Below are 20,213 nucleotides of genomic sequence, written 5' to 3' on the forward strand. Positions count from 1 at the left end.
ATGTTTGGTGTGTGCTCATTGTTGGACACATCTTGACTTTATTGCTAGTTTTCCGATTCTTAACGTAATGAAGCAGACATGGACGCAACTAGGCTGTATATTGTCTTTATTGTTTTCTCATATCTACATGAAAACGACTTAGAGGTCTTATTCCATCTTTACCTTACATGGTTTTGTACGTAATTTCTTGTAACTAATTTGTTTGAATTGATACTACTTATCTTGTACTGTTCATAAGAGATGTAAAATATATAAAAATTTCAATAAAATAAGATTTAAAAGAAAAAGTAGTTGCTTACAATACGGTCCCATGCCGAATCTTTAACGGCTTGGAACACTCCATTTCACAATCTTTTTGTATTAAAACCTAAAATAGATGTAGAAAAGGTTGATCTTTTTTATTATTTCTTATTATAGAGGAAAGGGAGAACTTGGCCTCCTTAATCCTGTTCACGGAGCTACAATAAACGCACCAAAACTTTAAAACATGAATGTAATCCATTTATCCGTGTTTCGTTCTCTGTCATGTCTAAACTAACAAGACATGGTGGTGTGGGCCTTCCGAACCTATACCATTATCATCTTGCAATTACCCTTAGTTATCTAAAATACTGGTGGAACACTACACAGGGAAAAATATGGCCATCTTTGGAATCTAACATACTCAATATCTTGAACTTGAAATCACTACTATTATACCCTCCAATAAAACTCTCCTCCTCAACTTTTATCCCCCCTTCAGTTAAAGCTTCACTAGAAGCCTGGGAAAAAGGATGCTTGATTGCTACAAAGGACTGCTCCTGAAACTCCTAGAGAGTGGAATAGGAGGAAGTACATATGACGTCATCAAGAGCTCCTACACCGGAAACCAGTGCAGTGTGAAGGTGAATGCGGACAAATTGGCTCATTATTTCACATATTTTGGGGTTACCTGAACATTGCTCCACTGTGGCATGCCACCTTCAACTTACCGTATATACTCGAGTATAAGCCGAATTTTTCAGCACAGTTTTTGTGCTGAAAAAGCCCCCCTCAACTTATACTCGAGTCAGCAAAAAAAAAAAAAAAAAATTCTTTGGGGGGGGGGGGAGTTTATGACCAGCAGCAATATCAATGTATAGAACCTCCCATAAAATAGTGAGGAAAAAAAGAAGCTTTAAAAAAAAAAAAATTTTAAAGTTCTAAATCACTCCTTTCCCTAGAATAGACACAAAAGTAGAAAATTACTGTGAAACACATACACATTAGGTATCCTGTGTCTGAAAGTGCCCGGTCTACTGAATATAGGGTATCTGCAGTGCTCCTCTTCCCTCGGGAAGGGGTTAATAGGAGCACTGCAGATACCCTATATTCAGCCGGGCTGAATTCCAAGTGGGAAAAAAAAAAGCAGTCCTCAAACTCAGGGAAGGGGCAGACAGACAACCAAAACACCCCCTCCCCTTTCCCAGCACCCAGCAACTACTGCACCCAAAAACTCTGACCATTTTAATTTTTGAAATTTTCCAGTAGCTGCTGCATTTCCTCCCCTTGGCTTATACTCGGGTCAATTTTTTTGTGGTAAAATTAGGGGGGTCGGCTTATATTTGGGTCAGCTTATACTCGAGTATATACGGTACTCAGCTTTTATGTTCAAAGTACAATGTCCCCATCAGCACCCTTGGCCTTACTCCTGCTGGGAATCCATAACTTCCCACCACACTATAGGACTCTTATATGCCACACGTCTATTAATAGCTGGACATTGGAAATCTCTATATATCCCTTCACTTACAAAAGTTATATCCACTACCACACACCATTGTATACAAGAACACATGTTGGCCTGTCAAGAACGCAAAGTCACAAAATTCTCTTCTCAGTGGTCGATTTGGCTGGCACACCACCCTCTTCCTTGTAATTGACCAATGAGATTGTACCGTTCCCCAGAACTATTGAATGTTAATTCACGGTATCTGTAGACACCGAATATCAACAACACGAAATGATAATGTCCACTGTATTAGGTTGGTAAGGACTTCCCGTATTCCCCCTACCTAACCCTTCCTTCCACAGGTTTTCGTCTACCCTCATCAACCGCAAAACACCTCAACTCGATGATCGATGGACATTTAATGCTTTCTTTGAAATTTATTCAATAATATCTATTGACAATATTGTCTCTATTAATGTGATGTTTTCTGTGATCCTTATTATCCTTTGTTTTATTTGTTAATTTGGAAAATTCAATAAAAACTATTGAAAAGAAACAATAAAAAAGCAAAACTCACATTTCCAATTCCCCAACAATTCTGTTTCATTGCTTCCCAGGACCCGATGTCTCTCTTGGCAGGAGGAAATATTATCGTCCGGCAATCAAATACTTAAAATGTAACTTTTACTTCATTGATATAAAAAACATAAACATGTTTCAGGAGCAATGCTATGACTAAGGGACTCAACACCATGTCCTGAAATGCGTAAGCTGTTCCTCTTTTTTCTTGCTCCTGAAACATGTTTATGTTTTTTATATCAATGAAGTAAAAGTTACATTTTAAGTATTTGATTGCCGGACGATAATTTTTTCTATTTTGTCTGTTGTTGGCCCTTACAATCTGGGGTTGTCCGTTGCAGTCATTGCATATATACATGCAGTCAGATGTAGCGGTTTTTCCTTTTGATTTTTCAGGAGGAAATATTGCTTAGCCAATCACTGAGGTGGATCATTTTGTTGTTTGATGTGAGGGAGAGGGAAGCAGATACTGGCATGGGACCAAGGAAGTGTCGAAATGGGATAGATGGGGGGGGGGTTGAGGTGAGTATTTCTTCTTTTTTTTTTTTTTTTTTTAAGCCATTCTGATGTTTTGTCAAAAAATTCCCAACTGGACAAAACATTTTTTAAGGAGAAACGTAGGTCTTGGTAAATAGAAATTACCAGTTGGGAATTCATTTGTGCGGTAAGCACACGGAGCCCATTATAGTCTATGGGGTCCGTGCGCTTTGCAAGCACATCGCTTGCAATTGCGATTGCATTCCGTCCGGGGGGTCTCCATGCGGACACCTTGCGGACGAAATACAAACGCTAGTGTGAACCAACCCTTAAGAGTATTAATTTACTTATCTGGTCCCTGGGGGTGTTGATTACAGACCCACGGATTCTGGCGATGTTACAACCCCCAAGTCATGTGATCCAAGGCAGCGTTTGCCCACCCTGAATCACATTGCCACCACTTCCCCCTTGATCACACCAGTAATTAATTAATGGTGAGATCAGGGAGTAAGGGGCAGACTGTCGTTGGAACTCCGAAGTCCATCATCAGCATCTTCCAGACCAGGTAAGAAAATTCACTTTCCTATTATACAATGCCTAATCAATTAAGGTTCCTTATGTTCTGTCACTCGTGCATGATGTTCTACAGTTTGTCTACTCTATTGCTGTCCCTCTTGTTACTTGACCATGTCTTCTTATCTGCTGCCTGCCTTGACCCTCTGCTGTTCTAACACGTTGCCTAAATTCTGCCTGTCCCAACTTCAACCTGCTTATTTGTGTGAATGTTCTCTGTCAGCCCTGTTCTCTGTTCAGCTGGCTTCAACTTCAGCCTTCTGACGTAGTAATATGTGTTGATGTCATCTGCCATTGACACATCCCTGAAGTGACATCCACTATCTAGGGATTAAGTTAGTAGTTATCCAGTACTTATCCAGTAGTTATCTTCCTGTTCACACAGACAACACTTCAGCTGTAATCAAAGACTAAACCTGTCATAGTAGCTGCTTCATTGGACACATAGAACCAAACTAACCTGAACCAGCTCTGTGCATGAACCTCTGAAAGGCGTCATAGAGAACACCTTCACACAGGCGAAACACAATGTCATGGCACAACCAGAAGAGAGTCACCACTCGTTCACATCTGCGTTGGTAATCCATTTGGGGGAGTCTGCATGGAGACTCTGACGAGAACCTTGAACAGCTGATTATGCCACGCCCCTTTCGAAGTTTCTAGAAGGTCTCGTCAGCTGATTAGAAATAACCTAAGCCTTACATTCAGCTGCCTGAGGTAATTTAAAAAGGGTGGGAAAAATTAACCCTTCATATTATAAACCAAACAATATGAAGTGCTTTCCTGAGGAGAAAATGTTACATTTTATTCATAAAAATTTGATTATTTTGCTGGAACCATGCCACCATGTGTCCCCCGAGCAATTAATGCTCTGGGGGGCCCCTTCATTCTGAATTTTTTTCCGGCTTCCCTGTACATTTCACAGGATATTGAATGGTGCCATTACAAAGTACAATTGTCTTACAAACAATAAGCCATCATGTGACTGTGGACGGAAAAAAATTTTTTACCTCTTGAAAGGTGCGGAGGAAAAAACAGATACGCAAAAATGAAAATTACCTAGGTCTCTAAGGGGTTAAACATACATCATGTGGCTTCACCCAGATAGTAAGTTTTTTTAATTCTGTTTTGGGGGATTATGGATGCAGTCATCTTGCCTGACTTGGTACTGCAATTCCAGAAATGTATTTTACAGTGGGCTCTTGAGCATGAGAAACTTTATAACATATACAGATACAGGTCACGGTACATGGAAACGAAAGAGGTAAGCTGTGTGGCAGCATCCTGATTGTAATCTCCTTTAGGGTGCATTCACACTGAGTAAACGCTAGCTTATTCTGAACGTAAAACACGTTCAGAATAAGCGGCGTCTAAAGCAGCTCCATTCATTTCTATGGGAGCGGGGATACGAGCGCTCCCCATAGAAATGAATGGGCTGCTTCTTTCACTCCGTGCAGTCCCATTGAAGTGAATGGGGAATGCCGGCGTATACGGCTAGCTCTGCTCATGCCGGAGCATACACGCCGGCACTCCCCATTCACTTCAATGGGACTGCACGGAGTGAAAGAAGCAGCCCATTCATTTCTATGGGGAGCGCTCGTATCCCCGCTCCCATAGAAATGAATGGAGCTGCTTTAGACGCCGCTTATTCTGAACGTGTTTTACGTTCAGAATAAGCTAGCGTTTACTCAGTGTGAATACACCCTTAGGCTGGGGCCCCAAGGGCTGGAAATGCCGCGATTTCCCCGTGGCAGAAAAGCTGCAGGAAAAATCACGGCATTTAACAGTAACTGCAAAGTGGATGGGATTCATGCGAATCCCATACCCACTTTGCGTTTAAAACCACAGTGGGAACACGCTGCGATTTCCAAAACCAGCGCGGTTTTGGAAATTACAGCATGTCAATTATGTCTAAGGAAACCCTGTAGATATAATTATAACAGAAAGTCCACAGAGGAAAACTCAGCGAACTTTCTGTTCAAAGCTCTGCGGGAAGAACCGCAGTGCATTCTTGCCGCATTTTTTCCCGTCCTGTGGGGCCTTAGCCTTACTCTGTTTTAGGGGATTATGAAAGCAGTCATCTTACCTGACTTGGTACTCTAAGGAAGCCTGCACATGGAGTTACGTTCCGCTCATTCTGAACGTAAAACTCATTCAGAATGAGCGTGTAAAAACCAGATCCCATTGATTTCTATGGGTGCCGACATACGCGTGCTACTCATTGAAATCAATGGGAGGGTTTTTTCCCTATTGCATTCAATGTAATATGCGCATACCACACTCGCACGCAAACACACTCAGATGAATGCACACTACACATACGGACGGACAGAGCACGTGTACTCACACACAACTACCGCATGGATGGACACTTGCACTGCGCACGCACAAACACATGGATCACATGAGCACATATACGCATACATATACACGGACCACACACGTGCATGCACACATGCATGGATCACACGCGTGCACACACACGCATACATATACACAGACCACACATGTGCTTGCACACATGCATACTGTCACATGGATCACACGCGTGCACACACACACACATGACACACACTGACAAAACACGTCTGGTATCCTTAGTGGCTGTTTGCACAATACAGTATTTTTCACGGGCATTTGGAGGTTCCATAGATTTCTTTGTGCACAAAGCTGTGAATTTTGGCAATTATGGCTCAGATTTCCAGTGGAAATGAGGGACTATTTTTCCTAGATGCACCAGGAGGTTCTAGTAAAACATTTTTACTTACGATAATTTTCTGCTTGCAGAAATTGGCTTAAACAATGACATTGCCTTGGCTGCTGCATCATCTGGGATTGTGGCCACTCTTTTAGATGGAAGGCAAATTGCTCATTCAGCATTAGGATTGCCCTTTAATCTAAGGTCTGTAATATCACTTAGGCTTGGTTCAGACGGGGGGTTTTGGTCCAGATTTTGACATTACAATAAGTAACCAAGGAGTTTTTAAAGTCAAAGATTGCTACACGTTTTGGTACACATGTACCAATCTCTCTCATTTTAGGAAAATTTTCCAAATATCAGAGCCAAACAAATGTTTTATGGACAAATAAGAAAACATAAAATATTAATAAAGCAGGTAAGTGATGTTCATCTGAGTACTAATACACAAAAACATTCGTATACTGTATGAAAACATAAGCAGCATTTATTAAGACCATAAATCACAAAAATCTGTACAATCCCAGTAACCTTCACAAGTTCTTCTAACTAAACAATCAGAGACAGCGTAACATTTTATTACCAACACTGGTCAAACTTCCACTGCTTTAAAGAATGTTAACACTGACCATTATCTACTCTTATGCTAGTGTGTATAAATATATACCATCAATCCATCAAATAAAAGAAAATGGACATTGTGGACTCCCCAGTGGCATAAAACTTGTCATTATCATCTAGTAGCATAGCCAGTGGGCCCATAGAAGCCCGTCACCACACTTAGGCCCCGTTCACACGGGGAGTGGAAGGGCGGATTTTGACACAGAGAGTGACACCGGGAGCTGCGTCTCTCTCGGGCCAAAATCTGCCTGCCACGACTGTCGCGGATTCTGACAGTTGCGGCTTCCCCCTCCGGAGTAGGCTCAAATGAATGGGCCGACTCCGGAGGTGGCTGCCGCGAGGCGGACACCGAGGCTCAATGAGCCGTGGAATCAGCCTGAAGAAAGGGCAGCTTGTTTCTTTTTTCCACTAGCAGCAACATGCCACTAGTGCAAAAAAGAACACTAACGGTCTCCATAGACCACCATTGTGAGGGAGCGGATTATGACGTGGATTATGCGCCATAATCCGCCCCCTCTGTGCCCGTGTGAATTAGCTTCAATTATTGTTACTTTTCTATTGTGTTCCTACCCTACACAGCACAATATAAGGCAGTGTATGTGTATCTTCAATACTCCTCACTTCTCTCCACTATCAGGTTCCTTTGATGATTTGACACAGTGGAAAGGGAGAATAATTTAAGATACATATGCTACCACATTCCATGCTGTATAAGGAAAGAGTCCATTAAACAAGCTACAGGTCATATCATACTTTACAAAATGAATTATTACTTTAGCATCACAAAGAAAAACTATTACTTTATGGGCGTACAGAAGGGGTTTATCATTTTAAGCAACGAGTTTCAATTTCAACGGGTTCCAGGGACGCAAAGAAGGAAACTATTACTGTGGGGCCAGATGCGGCATTATTATTTTGTAGAGCACAAATGGAGAAAATTTGCTGTGTAGGAGAACAAAGGGGTCAGTTATTACTTTGTGGGAGTACAACAGGAGTATTATCACTGTGTGGGGACACAAAGGGGACATTATTTTGAGGTGGGTGGAGTGTAGGCACTATTACTTTGTTTAGCATAAAAGGGGGCACTAATACCGTGTGGGAGACACAGAAGAAGGCGCTGATGGTAGCAGCAACAGAACAAGTTGTAGCGGGAGGAAGTAATCATGGTGGCCTGGGCATGACTAGAGAAAAGAGAGAGTGGACAACTGCAATCAGAAAAGATATTGCCTTTCCTGGAAGTGTTTTGTATTAACTTTCGTGTATTGTGTAGAACTGACACAGTATATGGCCATTATTTGTTGACTGCATCATTAAGACTTATATTCCGTATTTAAAGCTGAGCTACTCTATCTAAGACTGCTATGTTTAAAAAGCTGTGTTTTAGATACTGCATTTGACATTCCCCTTATGCTGTAGGTCAGAGTGAAGAGATACTGTAAGCAATGGTTTGTTGTCTATGTCAAATCTATGTGTTACATAATTTGCCATTCATTTGAATTAATACCATTTAATACCACATGTATGTATGCACTTTCCACAGCTAGCCATATGACTAGGGGTCTATGACTCTGGACGGGCTTTGTTCAGCTTCAATAGGAAGGGAGTTGTTATGTTAATGCTAATAAATCAATAATCGTATCAGAAAATATAGTATTTATTTTACTTCATGGAATGTGAATTCAAGTGCTTCAGACCAATTTCTGTCGGGAAAAGAAATGCTGGAGGAATTGTATGTTGTTTAGTGCTTCAGTTACAGAACAATCTTCTTAAAAGGGTTCTCCATTTATATAATTAAAGTAATCTGAAGTAACCTCCGTTCTTTCTCATCTTGTAGCTTACACCCTGTAGCAATTCAATACTTGAGAGATCATCTTGGGGACCATCGGCTATGCTATTTGTGTTCAAGCAATACACTTGTAACCACAATTCAGAAAATCTTCAAAAAAGTGACATATTTTATGTTGCAATTTTAAAGTTCTAATATGTATAATAATAACTATGCAACATTATATATCATATCACTGATATCAGATAAAGCAATGGCTCACTGCAGGATTCAGACACGCAAGTGGTTTATGGTACAGGTGAAAAAACTGATAAAACATCCACTCACACACCTAACAATGCATGAGAGGGGTGGGTAGCTGGTATTCTGAATGCACCCAGATAAAACTTATATAGGGTGCCAGTTACATGTTGCTCATCACCTGTATACATACCGTATACCCCACAAGCACCACCACCCAATTCCCCTCCACAGTAAGAGGGCCTGACTGCATCATGCAAAAAATGACTTAATAACCATGTGGTATAAGTAGATAGTTTGACCAAAATATTCAGGTTTTCAAGGGTACTATGCTGAAATCAAAATCAATATATTGAAAAATATGTGGTTTATAATGTCTGTTTTCAATTTTATCTTACAGACTTGCAAAACATGGGGACCCTTGACCCCCTTATGTTTGTTGAAGGAAAATGAGGTGTTGGGAATCACATGTGATCTAATAGTTTGGTGTAACTAATAGGCCGTAGGCCACCATACATTACCATGTTGACTGGCACCACTTGGGTCTGTCTGCAACTTGCAATGAGTCATTGCTTCACCTAATAATAGGTAACTATAGCTTATCCATAATAATAACAACTTTATTTACATAAGTAGAGAACACTTTTCCTGGGGTTATCCACTTTCTAATATTCACGGCCTATCTCTTCGGGTCTTGGACATCAATATTAGAAGATAACCCAAGTAACTGAGAAAAATATTGGAAAATTTGTATTAAAACTTAAGTATTGAATTCATTTTAAATACATAACCAAGAATATCAAAGAAAAATAGAATAAAAAGGAGCAGTAAATTACATTTACACATAACATAGCATGAATGAGAAATCCTAAACTGCAACACAAAAAGGTCTCACTCTGAGGGGCCACACGGTGGCTCAGTGGTTAGCAGTGCAGCCTTGCAGTGCTGGGTCCTGGTGTTCAAATCCTGTCAAGGGCAAAAAAAACCATCTGCAAGGAGTTTGTATGTTCTCCCTGTGTTTGCATGGATTTCCATCCCATACTCCAAAGACATACTGATAGGGAAAAATGTACATTGTGAGATCTATGTGGGGCTCACAATCTACATTAAAAAAAAAAGAAGAAAGGTCTCGCTCCTGAGTCCACCTGTAGTAATGGCCAAAACGCTCATCTTCCCATAAAATAACAACATATCATTTCCTTCAACGTTTTTCTTAACTCCTGACTTCGCAGAGCATAAATTAGTGGATCAATAACAGAATTGCACATGATAAGAGTAAGATACACATTAAAGTGGGACATGAAGCATACACAATACGGGTTCTGGGGACAAGAAATGTAAAAAATGAGATGCAGAAAGAAAGGAGCCCAGCAAACAACAAAAACTCCAAGTAAGATAGTCAGTGTAATGGCTCCTTTCATATTTGCTCCTTGCCTCATGGTGCTGGTCCCTGACAGAACCGCAATTCTCTTCATATGCAGCCTGGCCAGCATGAACATATGCACATACAGGGAGACCATAAGAGCAAGCATGGTGAAGATTATACTGATCAGGCAAATAATGACCACATTACTGTCATAGTACAAAATAAATAAGATGCCCGAGAGTGAGCATGATGTCCAAATACAAGTTATAATGAGGACCGTTCTCTTGACTGTGATAATGGTATGATACTGAAGAGCATAAAAAATAGTAAAGTACCTGTCTACTGCAATAGACAGCAGACTGCAAATAGAGGCGAGGAAGGAGCTGCAAATGATAGAATCCAAGATGTTGTCAATGCTCTCAATCAAGTGTTGTGCTTTTCTACCTGTATTACTTGAAAGAGTGATAACAACAGTTTCAAAGCCATTAGATACACTCACAAGCATATCTGCCACTGCCAGGCTACAGATGAAGAAGTACATTGGAGAATGAAGGTTTTTGTTTCGAGATATTGCAACTATGACCAGTATGTTTTCTAGCAAGCTCACAATTCCCAAGATCACAAAGACTTCAGGCAAGACAAATAACTGTTCATAGCATCCTTCAGATTGATGGCTCTTTTCCATGATTTCTTTGGATCCAATGTGCAATCCATGACTGTGATTTCGAAAGTGAATGAAATGCATCCTGTGGTGCTGCTGCTGAAGATGGTGATGTGTTAAATTCATTTTCTCCACTCACTCAAGGGTTTAACATAGCCGTTGTAACACACTTATTTCCAGATGACGCAGCATTCATAAAAGCAAGGAAAAGTCATTCACTTAAGCCCAAATTACGCCTGATGTTTTCCTCTTTTCACTGTCCAGTAAATAACATTCCTTATTTTTCTCCAAGCTGCATCAAAAACCTTGTCATGTTTTGACACTTATACAAACATGTACTGTACTGTCTTGAGTATCCCTGCAGTGATGAGAAGACGGCATACATATAGTATACAGCAGTATTTATATGGTGTGGAGAAAAGAATGAAACAGTTTGCTTCCACCTCTCTTATTCTCTGTTAGCCAATGAGGACAGAGAAAAACCTTGCTTTATTGAATGCTGAATATGTCAGTAATTGACTGCGTCATCTGGAAACAAGCATGGTATACCGGTTATGTTAAATGAGTAGAACGATTATTATACAGCCAGCAGCAGAGGGAATGTAAGTCAGCTCTTACAGTAATATCCATCACATACAAACAGTATGACTGGCAGCACCTGGTTTACTCACCATCAAAATGATTGAGAGACATGCAAACCTGTATGTTTATGTAAAGGGAATGTCTGCGCCATTGCAAAATATTATTAACCTACAGTATATAAGATAGAATGTTAAGAACTACCTAATTATTTATTGATTTATTGCTCAAGGTTTCTGTGACTGCTTGTTTTAATAACACTATCTAGTCCATGTATATTTTTGTATAATAAAATTACTATTCTGCTTTTTTTCAAATTCATACCACCAAAACTACTTTTCCCATTTTTTTTTTGCACTTTTCTAGTTCATGCCTAAAGTAGTTGTCTTCTTTAGATCAGAAAAAAACATAATGCATGGTTTGGAATCATTTTACCTCTTCCTGTCTGTAATATGATCTAATAATAGGCAGGTAGTTAACACGTAACAATAGTCTTAAAAAAGGCTATTCTTCTCCTACCTCTAGTAGTGTTCTCTGCGCCACCATTCGTTTTCGTTAGATATTCCCGAATTTCTTCGGTATACAAATCATTCTTCTCACAGCCCTGGGGGCGTTCCCCTGTGCTCAAATAGCATTGAAGGCGTCACCTCTGCCATAGGGCTTCGAGCAGAGCCAACTGTGCATGTCTGCAGCCATTTTCTTGAGGCCGCTTACATGAGCGTACTGTGCATGCAGAGTTTCCACAAAATAGTAAGTCAAGCAGAGGTCCATGTTGGTGACAACTGACCCAGAAAAGTCTACAGTGTATGGCACCAAGGGACAGTAGGTGACAACTGACCTATTTATGCAAAATGATAAGCCAGGCAGAGGTTAATGTAGGTGTCCCAGGTAGGTATACAGATACCAGAACATGACATCGCGAGAACAGGCAAAAGAGTAGTTGAGGTACAGCCCAAGGTCAGGGCAAACAGAGTTTGTGCAAAATGGTAATCCAGGCAGAGATAAACATAGGCAGACTGCTAGCATTACAAAAGACATCTTGGCAGGGAATGAGGTATCCTTGGATCAGACAGAGATGTTAGGAAACAGGCCAAGACCAAAAATAGGTAATCAGCAAACAAAGCAAAAAAGAAATACCTAAGCAGGACACTAGCAGGCTGGAAACATTTGCACAGGCAGCTTCCTGTTAAGGAAGGAAATTTAGAAAGCCCACAGGTGAAATGGCTAAGTGCAGACAGCAAAATCATAGGTTCTAAAAGGGCCAGTTCACGCTATAGGCAAGGAATGGAGGAAACTATGAAAACTGCACAGCAGACAGAGAGTGGGCACTGCCAAGCATATCAAGGCAGTGCTAAAGTGCCACACCATTAAGACTCTTTTTTTTGGCCCAGGTTATGGACTGACATTCCTGAGAATGACAGTAACATTAATATTCACAACCGGCTGAAATTCTTTATTGATGGAGTCAAACAAGAAAAAAGTGTCATCATTGCACTATTCAGATTTGACCTTTGTCTGTGGGAGGGACAACTGGTAAACACAACCTCATGGAAGTAAGGGATCAGACAACAGATGAATCGATCAGGCATAGGACAAAGGTGCTGAAAGAGTCTCAACCTTGACAACATTGTTAATACTGGCACACAGAAGCCATGCAAAACCTGTGAACCTGAGCCGTGTCATTTTCACAGCTTGTACACTGACCCATTTATTTCTGTGGCCGCATACACATGCTGGTATACTATCATGGGCTCATGTATGCAGCTGGGAACCCAGAGCAAAACTCAGGGCAGATCCTATACCTGTCTGTTTTACAGCCTGAGTTCGCTGAAAGTGTTAGGGACATCAAGGGGTCCTCATAATAGAGCATGTTGCAGAGTTCCAAATTAAATAACAGGCCTGGATAAGCTAGACCCATCCTTTAGGCCTGGAGAAGCCACGCACACACACAGCTGATAGTGTATCAAGTGAGTTATTTTTAATGGTGCAAAAAGGTAGTTTAAATATAATACAGACAAAAGCAGGTTGGACTATTCTAATGACATGATTGGTTGAAGAGTTATAACATAAGGTGTGGCACGTGACTATTGGATACAGCCTAATGTAATCTGCATCTCATTATTACTCTCCAAACTGGGATGACCTTTCTCATGAAATAAAGAAGAATTTAAAATATTTATGTGTAAACCAACATCTTACACTAATTCTAGATGTATATATCACAGCAAGAGAGATAATGATCACATGCTGGTCAGACCACTCCAGTCTTGGGCTAACGATCAATAGGTTATAGAACCTGTTTCTACACACACCTTCAAAGATGAGACCCTTACCACAAACAGATAAGGAGTTATAACCCATCCATTAACATTCCACATGCCTTATCCCCTAAAGGGCTCTCTTAGACTCTAAACAGACATTCTTATAAAGTTTATATAAGAAAAAGATTACAAGATGGCTGACAAAATACAAGATGGAGGATGTGATCCTAACATCTCCAAAATCAATTACATTCCTTTCTGTGTCCAAACTCATTAACATACAAAGAGCTGGCCTTTATCTCTCTTTCCCATGTGGTCAAACTCGTTTACACAGGCATGGCACATGGCATAGGAATTATATAGACAAATGGATTTATACATTATAATTCACAGTTTAGCCATGTTTTAAATTGTCAGATCATTCAGACTATCTAATATAAGTAAACATAACTTTCTCAAGCTCCCACAACTCAATGACTTTAGTAAATACACAAAACATTGCCAATCAGTGCAGCAGGCAGAAGATATGGGAGAGCTTATAATATGGATTAAAATCAAAAAGAATTTTTATCGTGGCCACTGGTCTCCCAAATCTATCTACCATACCACATCTGTTCTTACTAATCATACACCTACTGAAATCCTAAGCATATACAAGATTTATAAACAATATACATGACTCTACTGCTGGGCAGAAGGGCGTCCCTGGCTAACTGTCAGAAACGCCCTTCTGACTGTAAAGCGCTACGGTACCGGGAGCAATAGCGCTTTACCCGGGGCACAGATCGGGAAAGCCGAGAGTGCACTGAATTCAGCGCACTGTCAACAGTTCAGCAGTATATAGAACTGCCTGTGCCCAATCTGATGAAAGGTCCTCTTTAAATAGTATTGACATATATTGCACGCCAATACAGCTGTGGAGCTCCTAGGATTCAAGCAATCAGACTAAAAGCCTAATGCTATGAATCCTGGGGGCCCCTTGGGGACAGGGTCCCTGGGAAATTTCCCAGTTTGCACCCCCAATGCTGGCCCTGAGCAGTTATTAACAAAGTTTTGCTTTTGCTGAAAATGCCCAAACTATTAATATATAAAAATATTTTTCCCGCTTTGAAGTCTCACCACACCTTTGGTCCTACCCTCCAGGTGTGCAAACCCCTCCCTAGTAAGGAGCAGGTGTTCTCTTCTCCCTCTCCCTTGTTTCCCATTCTAGGTAATCCCGACTTTCCGGCAGGCCTCACCCTGGGGCCCTTCCAGCATTGGCAGGCAGAGGGCATTGCACTTCCGTACTGGGAACTCTTGGCATTCGCATGGGGATCTATTATCGGATCCAGACCTTCCTCCTCTGGGACCTTGGAGGGTCCTACAACTTTCCAATTTCCTCTCCTCGCTCCCCAGCTCCATGAGCTATGATAGACCCCTCACGAACTTTGAAAAAGCCTGTTCTGATTCTGGTTTACTCAGGCTCTTGGATTTCTTTCTTTGATTTTTTTTTTTTAAGTGTGGATTGTGAACCCCACATAGAGTTCACAATGCACATTTTTCCCTATCAGTCTGTCTTTGGAATATGGGATGGAAATCCATGCAAACACGGGGAGAACATAGAAATACAATATTCGTTTCCCCTCCAACCTCCCCTGGCGCCTTTTTTTTTAACTCCAATGTCTATGGAGGGGAGGTATTCGATTGAATATATTCACTCATCTCTAGTAATGGTGTGTAAACATAGACTGCTGCTCACTTTGAGATTGTCACTAGATGGTACCATGTTCTATCTAAGTTACACAGGTTCTTCCTGGCCTCCTCTCCAGTCTGCTGGCACTGTGGCACAGAGGAGAGGACCCTTTTGCACATCTTCTGGAGTTTTCCTGTGCTGAGGGATTTTTGGGATGGCCTTCACAAATTGATTGTTCAGATCTTTCAGATTCCCCTTCCCTGCACCCAAGCCCTCTTCCTGCTCCACCTCTTGGACCTCCCTCTGCGGACTTACCGCAGATCTGCTTTGCATCACATGATTAATGCTGCTAGGGCTTGTATCCCGGCACTCTGGAAATCGTCTCGTCCACCCTTTCTCTGCCACTGGATCCTTAAGGTGGATGACATTCAATGTATGGAGGACCTCACGGAGTCCCTGAGGGACGAGCGCAATGCCTTTATAAAGGCTTGGACGCCATGGATTCTCTTCCAGGGTACTCAACTCTATTGAGATCTGTTAGGTTGAGGCCGTTCTGGTAGCCTGGCTCCCATGTCTGGGATCGGAGTCGCTCACCGCTCCTGCGCTACCCCCCCCTTCTTTTTTTTTTTTTGCTCTTTTTCCCTTTCTTCTCTCTCCTCGAAACTTTCCCTTTCTTCTTCTTCTTTCTCTTTTATCTAATTGATTGTGATGTTTCATCGCACTGTAATTATCGATTTGCTTTGTAATGTTATTGGTTGTCGCATTTGGTTCTGTTTATATTTTTGTCTCGGACCCCTTCTTGTCTTGTGGGTCTTGTTTTGCAGTTTGTATATATTGTTTTGTTATAAATAAAGAATTTATAAAACATATATATATTTTTCCAGAATGGTGAAAGCTATAACAGTTGCTGATTCAACATTTATTTCAGTCACCTCTGCCCCCAAACTAAAACTTGCCTAGGAACAAAACAAGCAAAACCCCAAAACGTTTTAAATAAAGAGAATGTAAAATCATTGGGTTAAAACCCACAAAAGCAGTGAGTCAAGATCTGGGCGCCAACACTAGTTGATGAGCCATCTCCACAAATGACATACATAACTATAACTTAGAGATACTATGGACTCTATGGGGGAGCTCTATTATGCCTCGCACACCAGTTTTTTGGCATAAAAGGTGTGAAAAAGTTGCAAAATTTTACCCGAATCTGGCTTTTCTGTACGTCTTTGCAACTTTTTTTTGATTTGTGCAGTTCCTGCCACTTTCCAGATGTAGGCCACTGGCCTCTTCAGCCAGCAGTAGCGTGTGCTTGATTTATGAGGAACCTGGTTTTCCTAAATGCTAATGACATAATCAGAGATTAAAGCTAGAACCCTTAGCAGGGCATATATGTCCTATAATTCACACTGACCATAGAAGGGATTTGGGATGACCATAGTTAGTTATGGTGTGAAATCTTATGACAAATACTAATATTGATGATATTCACATTCCACCTAATGCAGCTGACAAATATGTGTTCTTGACCTGAATTTGAAATGCATTTCCTAAAACAATACAGAAAGATCCATTTTAGGAGCTTAAGGTATTAAGTTATTAACCCATTTGCGCCGCAGAATTGAGTGATTCCATAATTTATTCCCTGTGCTTGTTCTAAAAATCTAACTGTTACTGGCTATCAGAATTATTTTTCTTGATTTCTTCTATCACAACTAAAAGAGGTGCAATGCTATGACATCATCGTGTCCTCCTGTGCTAAGATACAGACATGTGTCCATGGTTCTCAGTGTCTTGTAAATCATAGGCCTGAAGTGGCTTGTGGTTTACAAGACAGTTAAGTTGCAGGATGCATTTTAACTAGATCTGTCTGCAAACAGCCATCTAATTAAAAGTAAAGCATGTATTAATTGCGGCCCTAGGGTAGATTTCACAGATTCAGTGGACACAGGGCAGTTGCTTCTTCTAACCCCCCCCCCCCCCCCCCTTCCCGGCTACATCACTGGTCCATACCCTTGGCAACAGTAAAAGGCCAGTTGCAGAAATACTACTGTTACTATTATAAGCTCTTACAAAATAACAGGCCTGAAAAAATACAGAGGCATTCTATAGTGAATGTTACCATAGTAACAGCAGCAAGCCATACTTATCTTCTACATCACATAGCAAAAGTAATATTATTAATTATACGATATCACCAAACTAGCTATATAGAGCAAGTTATATAGGCCATAATTATAACACTGATAATACTGTAAATACACATATACATACAGAAGATCTGGACATGACGCTGATTCATTTATCATTGTAGATGTATGAAATACACTGAATACTGTCTGTGCATGTGTAGTATTTCGTCTTCTATGGGGTGTCATGTTGTTTCATTTGCTTACTGTACCTGTAGCACATAGAGACCAGACAATAACACTAAGAAAGAAAGAAACAGTAAAAGTACTGTATACTGAAAGCGGTATGAGATAAGGAACTCTCCTATGACAGTGTGCAAGGTCTTAGAGGAGCATCTGTAGAAAATTACTTAAAAGGAGCTTTCAAGTCTTCTGCCATGCACTATATATCGGTATCACTCTAGCATGTCCCCACCTTGACAAAAATGTATCCACATTAATGTATCATCTACTTAACAGTAGGATTTAATAGTAGGTATGTACGTACCTATTAATAATGCTGAAATAAAGTTCATCCATGTATGATGTACATTACTTACCGAGGTCGCTGTGTTTTGTCAATTGATGTGTTTACATACTATAATAATTAACAGATAACCGCAAATTGCAAGTACAATATTGCACCCTGTCAGATAAAAGACAGAGATCAGCCATTTTTCACTCTGATAACATTTTCAGTGTGTGTGACAGAGACTGTGAAGAAGTCTGTTTTGGGTCTTAGAGGCTGAGCATTCGTTTTCATTTTTACCATATTGAATTTCAAGAACCATAATGTAGCTTTTTTGGGAGAGTATTGGGTAATTCAAAAAAAATAAAAATCCTATGTTTTTTCCAACTGTTTACTCTTTAGCAAGTTAACTTATTCTCTTTACCAATAGGATCGCAGCAATACCATCTGTCCAATATTTGTTTAGTTTTTCATGGGCCCCTACATAACAATAGACATGTAGCCTAATAATACCGCGCAACAATGATTTTGCTACTGAGAGAAAAACATGTGATTTATACTAAAATGAGTGCTCTGATTCCAAATATGAACTCAGAATTTGCAAAATTTCCTGACGGGTTACAACAATTCTGACTTTGGATTTGGAATCCATACACTAGATTTAGTATAAGACAAATGGTTTTTGCCCAGTAGCAGACGGAAAGTTTTTGTTGTTGTTCCCAATTAACCTGATATTTACAGAATCAAGATACAGATAGAAAGCAAGTAGCCGTAATTTGCTAAAATAAATAATCCAAATGGGTAGATAAAGTGCAATACTGTATCCTCTTGTGGTATGTGTGACACCAAATACGTTATTGTTAAATGGAGGAAGGAAACTGAAGTATATTTCAGGATCACTCTGTTTTTCTGAATTAGAATTTTAATTAATTTAAAACAAAGCGTATGACACTGTCGGGGCTTTTAAGACCCTATGTAACCAATTTTTAGATCTCTAAGGCAAGTACAGGCAAAGTCATGTCAAGTGACAGCTAGGCTATGTTCACACTCGCACTGGGCTGTCCGTCATTCCGGTCTACTGGGAAACCTCAGTCGGACTGCTAAAATGGACTATAATGGGGTTTGCCCGTTGTTCGTGCAGGAATTTTCTCTCTGATTTTTGGCGGAGACTGCAGTGCAGATGTGAACTTGTGAAGCAACAAAAAGCGTTGTGGGAACAACTGTGGCAGAAACGCATTACAGTTTTTACTGCAGCGCTTTTTACAGTGTTTTCCTCTAGCAAAGTGCGGATTGATCCATGCCTGATACATTTTGATAAATGTAATTTTTTCCACACTTGTGGTGATTAGTTTGGTCCAGCTAGTTGTTACAACACCACCTGCAGCACTTAACACTCTCTTAGCCATTATGATTGAGCCTGGACAAGAAAAACATCAATGGCCATCTGAGCCAGCTCCTTTCTCTGGTCTAATCTGCTGGCCCAGAAGTCCATGGGGGTCAAGGTTATCTGCCGGAGTAAGCAAACAGTCTAAGTACAACTGTACCTGGTTGCAGTGGCGTAACTAGGAATGGCAGGGCCCTGTAGCGAACTTTTGACATGGCCCCCCCCTTCCTGACCAACACCGTAGACCTTGACCGACCGACCCCCCCCCCCACACACATTCCTGCGTGCTCTATTATGTCCCTCAGTGGCCCCTGCACACAGTATTACACCCCATTGTGGCCCCTGCACACGGGATTATGCCCCATAATGAACACCCATGAACAATTATTATACTCTGTGGTATTTTCAGACCCCAGAGTATAATAATCAGAGTCCGAGGGGAGATACAGACATAAAAAAAAGTTACTTAGCTGTCTCCAGCTCCGCTGCAGTCTTTGGTGGTGTTGGCCATCTTCAATAACGCACGGATGTCACATGACATTTCATGCCCTCCCTCCATCTGCTCCCAGTTTCATGTCCTCCCTCCATCTGCCCCCAGTTTCATGCACCCCTCATCTCTAACCCCATTTTCATGTCCTCCCCTCCTTCTATGCCCCTAGGTTACTATTGCTCCTCAATTGCTCCACACCACACATACATACACACTCACACACTCTCCATTCTGCATCTCACATCCCCCTCCCCTTCAGTACAATACAATACAATACACAGAGCACCCCTTGACTACAATTAGACAGTCATTAGTAACAGCAATTGCAGGCAAGTCTGAATACAAACAATGTTTAAAGTACTGATCCATCTACTGACACTCACCTCCCCCTCCTCCTCATACACAGATATCAGGACACTGTCCCCTCCTCCTAGTACACAGATATCAGGACACTGACCTCCCCCTCATACACAGATATCAGGACACTGTCCTCTCCCCTCCTGCA

The 20,213-nt window shown here is 40.9% G+C and overlaps 1 protein-coding gene across 1 annotated transcript; it reads right to left on the bottom strand.

Annotated features, from left to right (window-relative positions):
- Window positions 1–9,830: 9,830 nt before the first annotated feature.
- Window positions 9,831–10,817, bottom strand: MC4R (melanocortin 4 receptor). Its single transcript, XM_075272200.1, has one exon. The coding sequence runs from the start codon at window positions 10,815–10,817 to the stop codon at window positions 9,831–9,833; it is 987 nt and encodes a 328-aa protein (XP_075128301.1).
- Window positions 10,818–20,213: the final 9,396 nt, after the last annotated feature.

This window comes from Leptodactylus fuscus, chromosome 4, assembly GCF_031893055.1.
Source record: "Leptodactylus fuscus isolate aLepFus1 chromosome 4, aLepFus1.hap2, whole genome shotgun sequence".
NCBI classification, from domain to species: Eukaryota; Metazoa; Chordata; class Amphibia; order Anura; family Leptodactylidae; genus Leptodactylus; species Leptodactylus fuscus.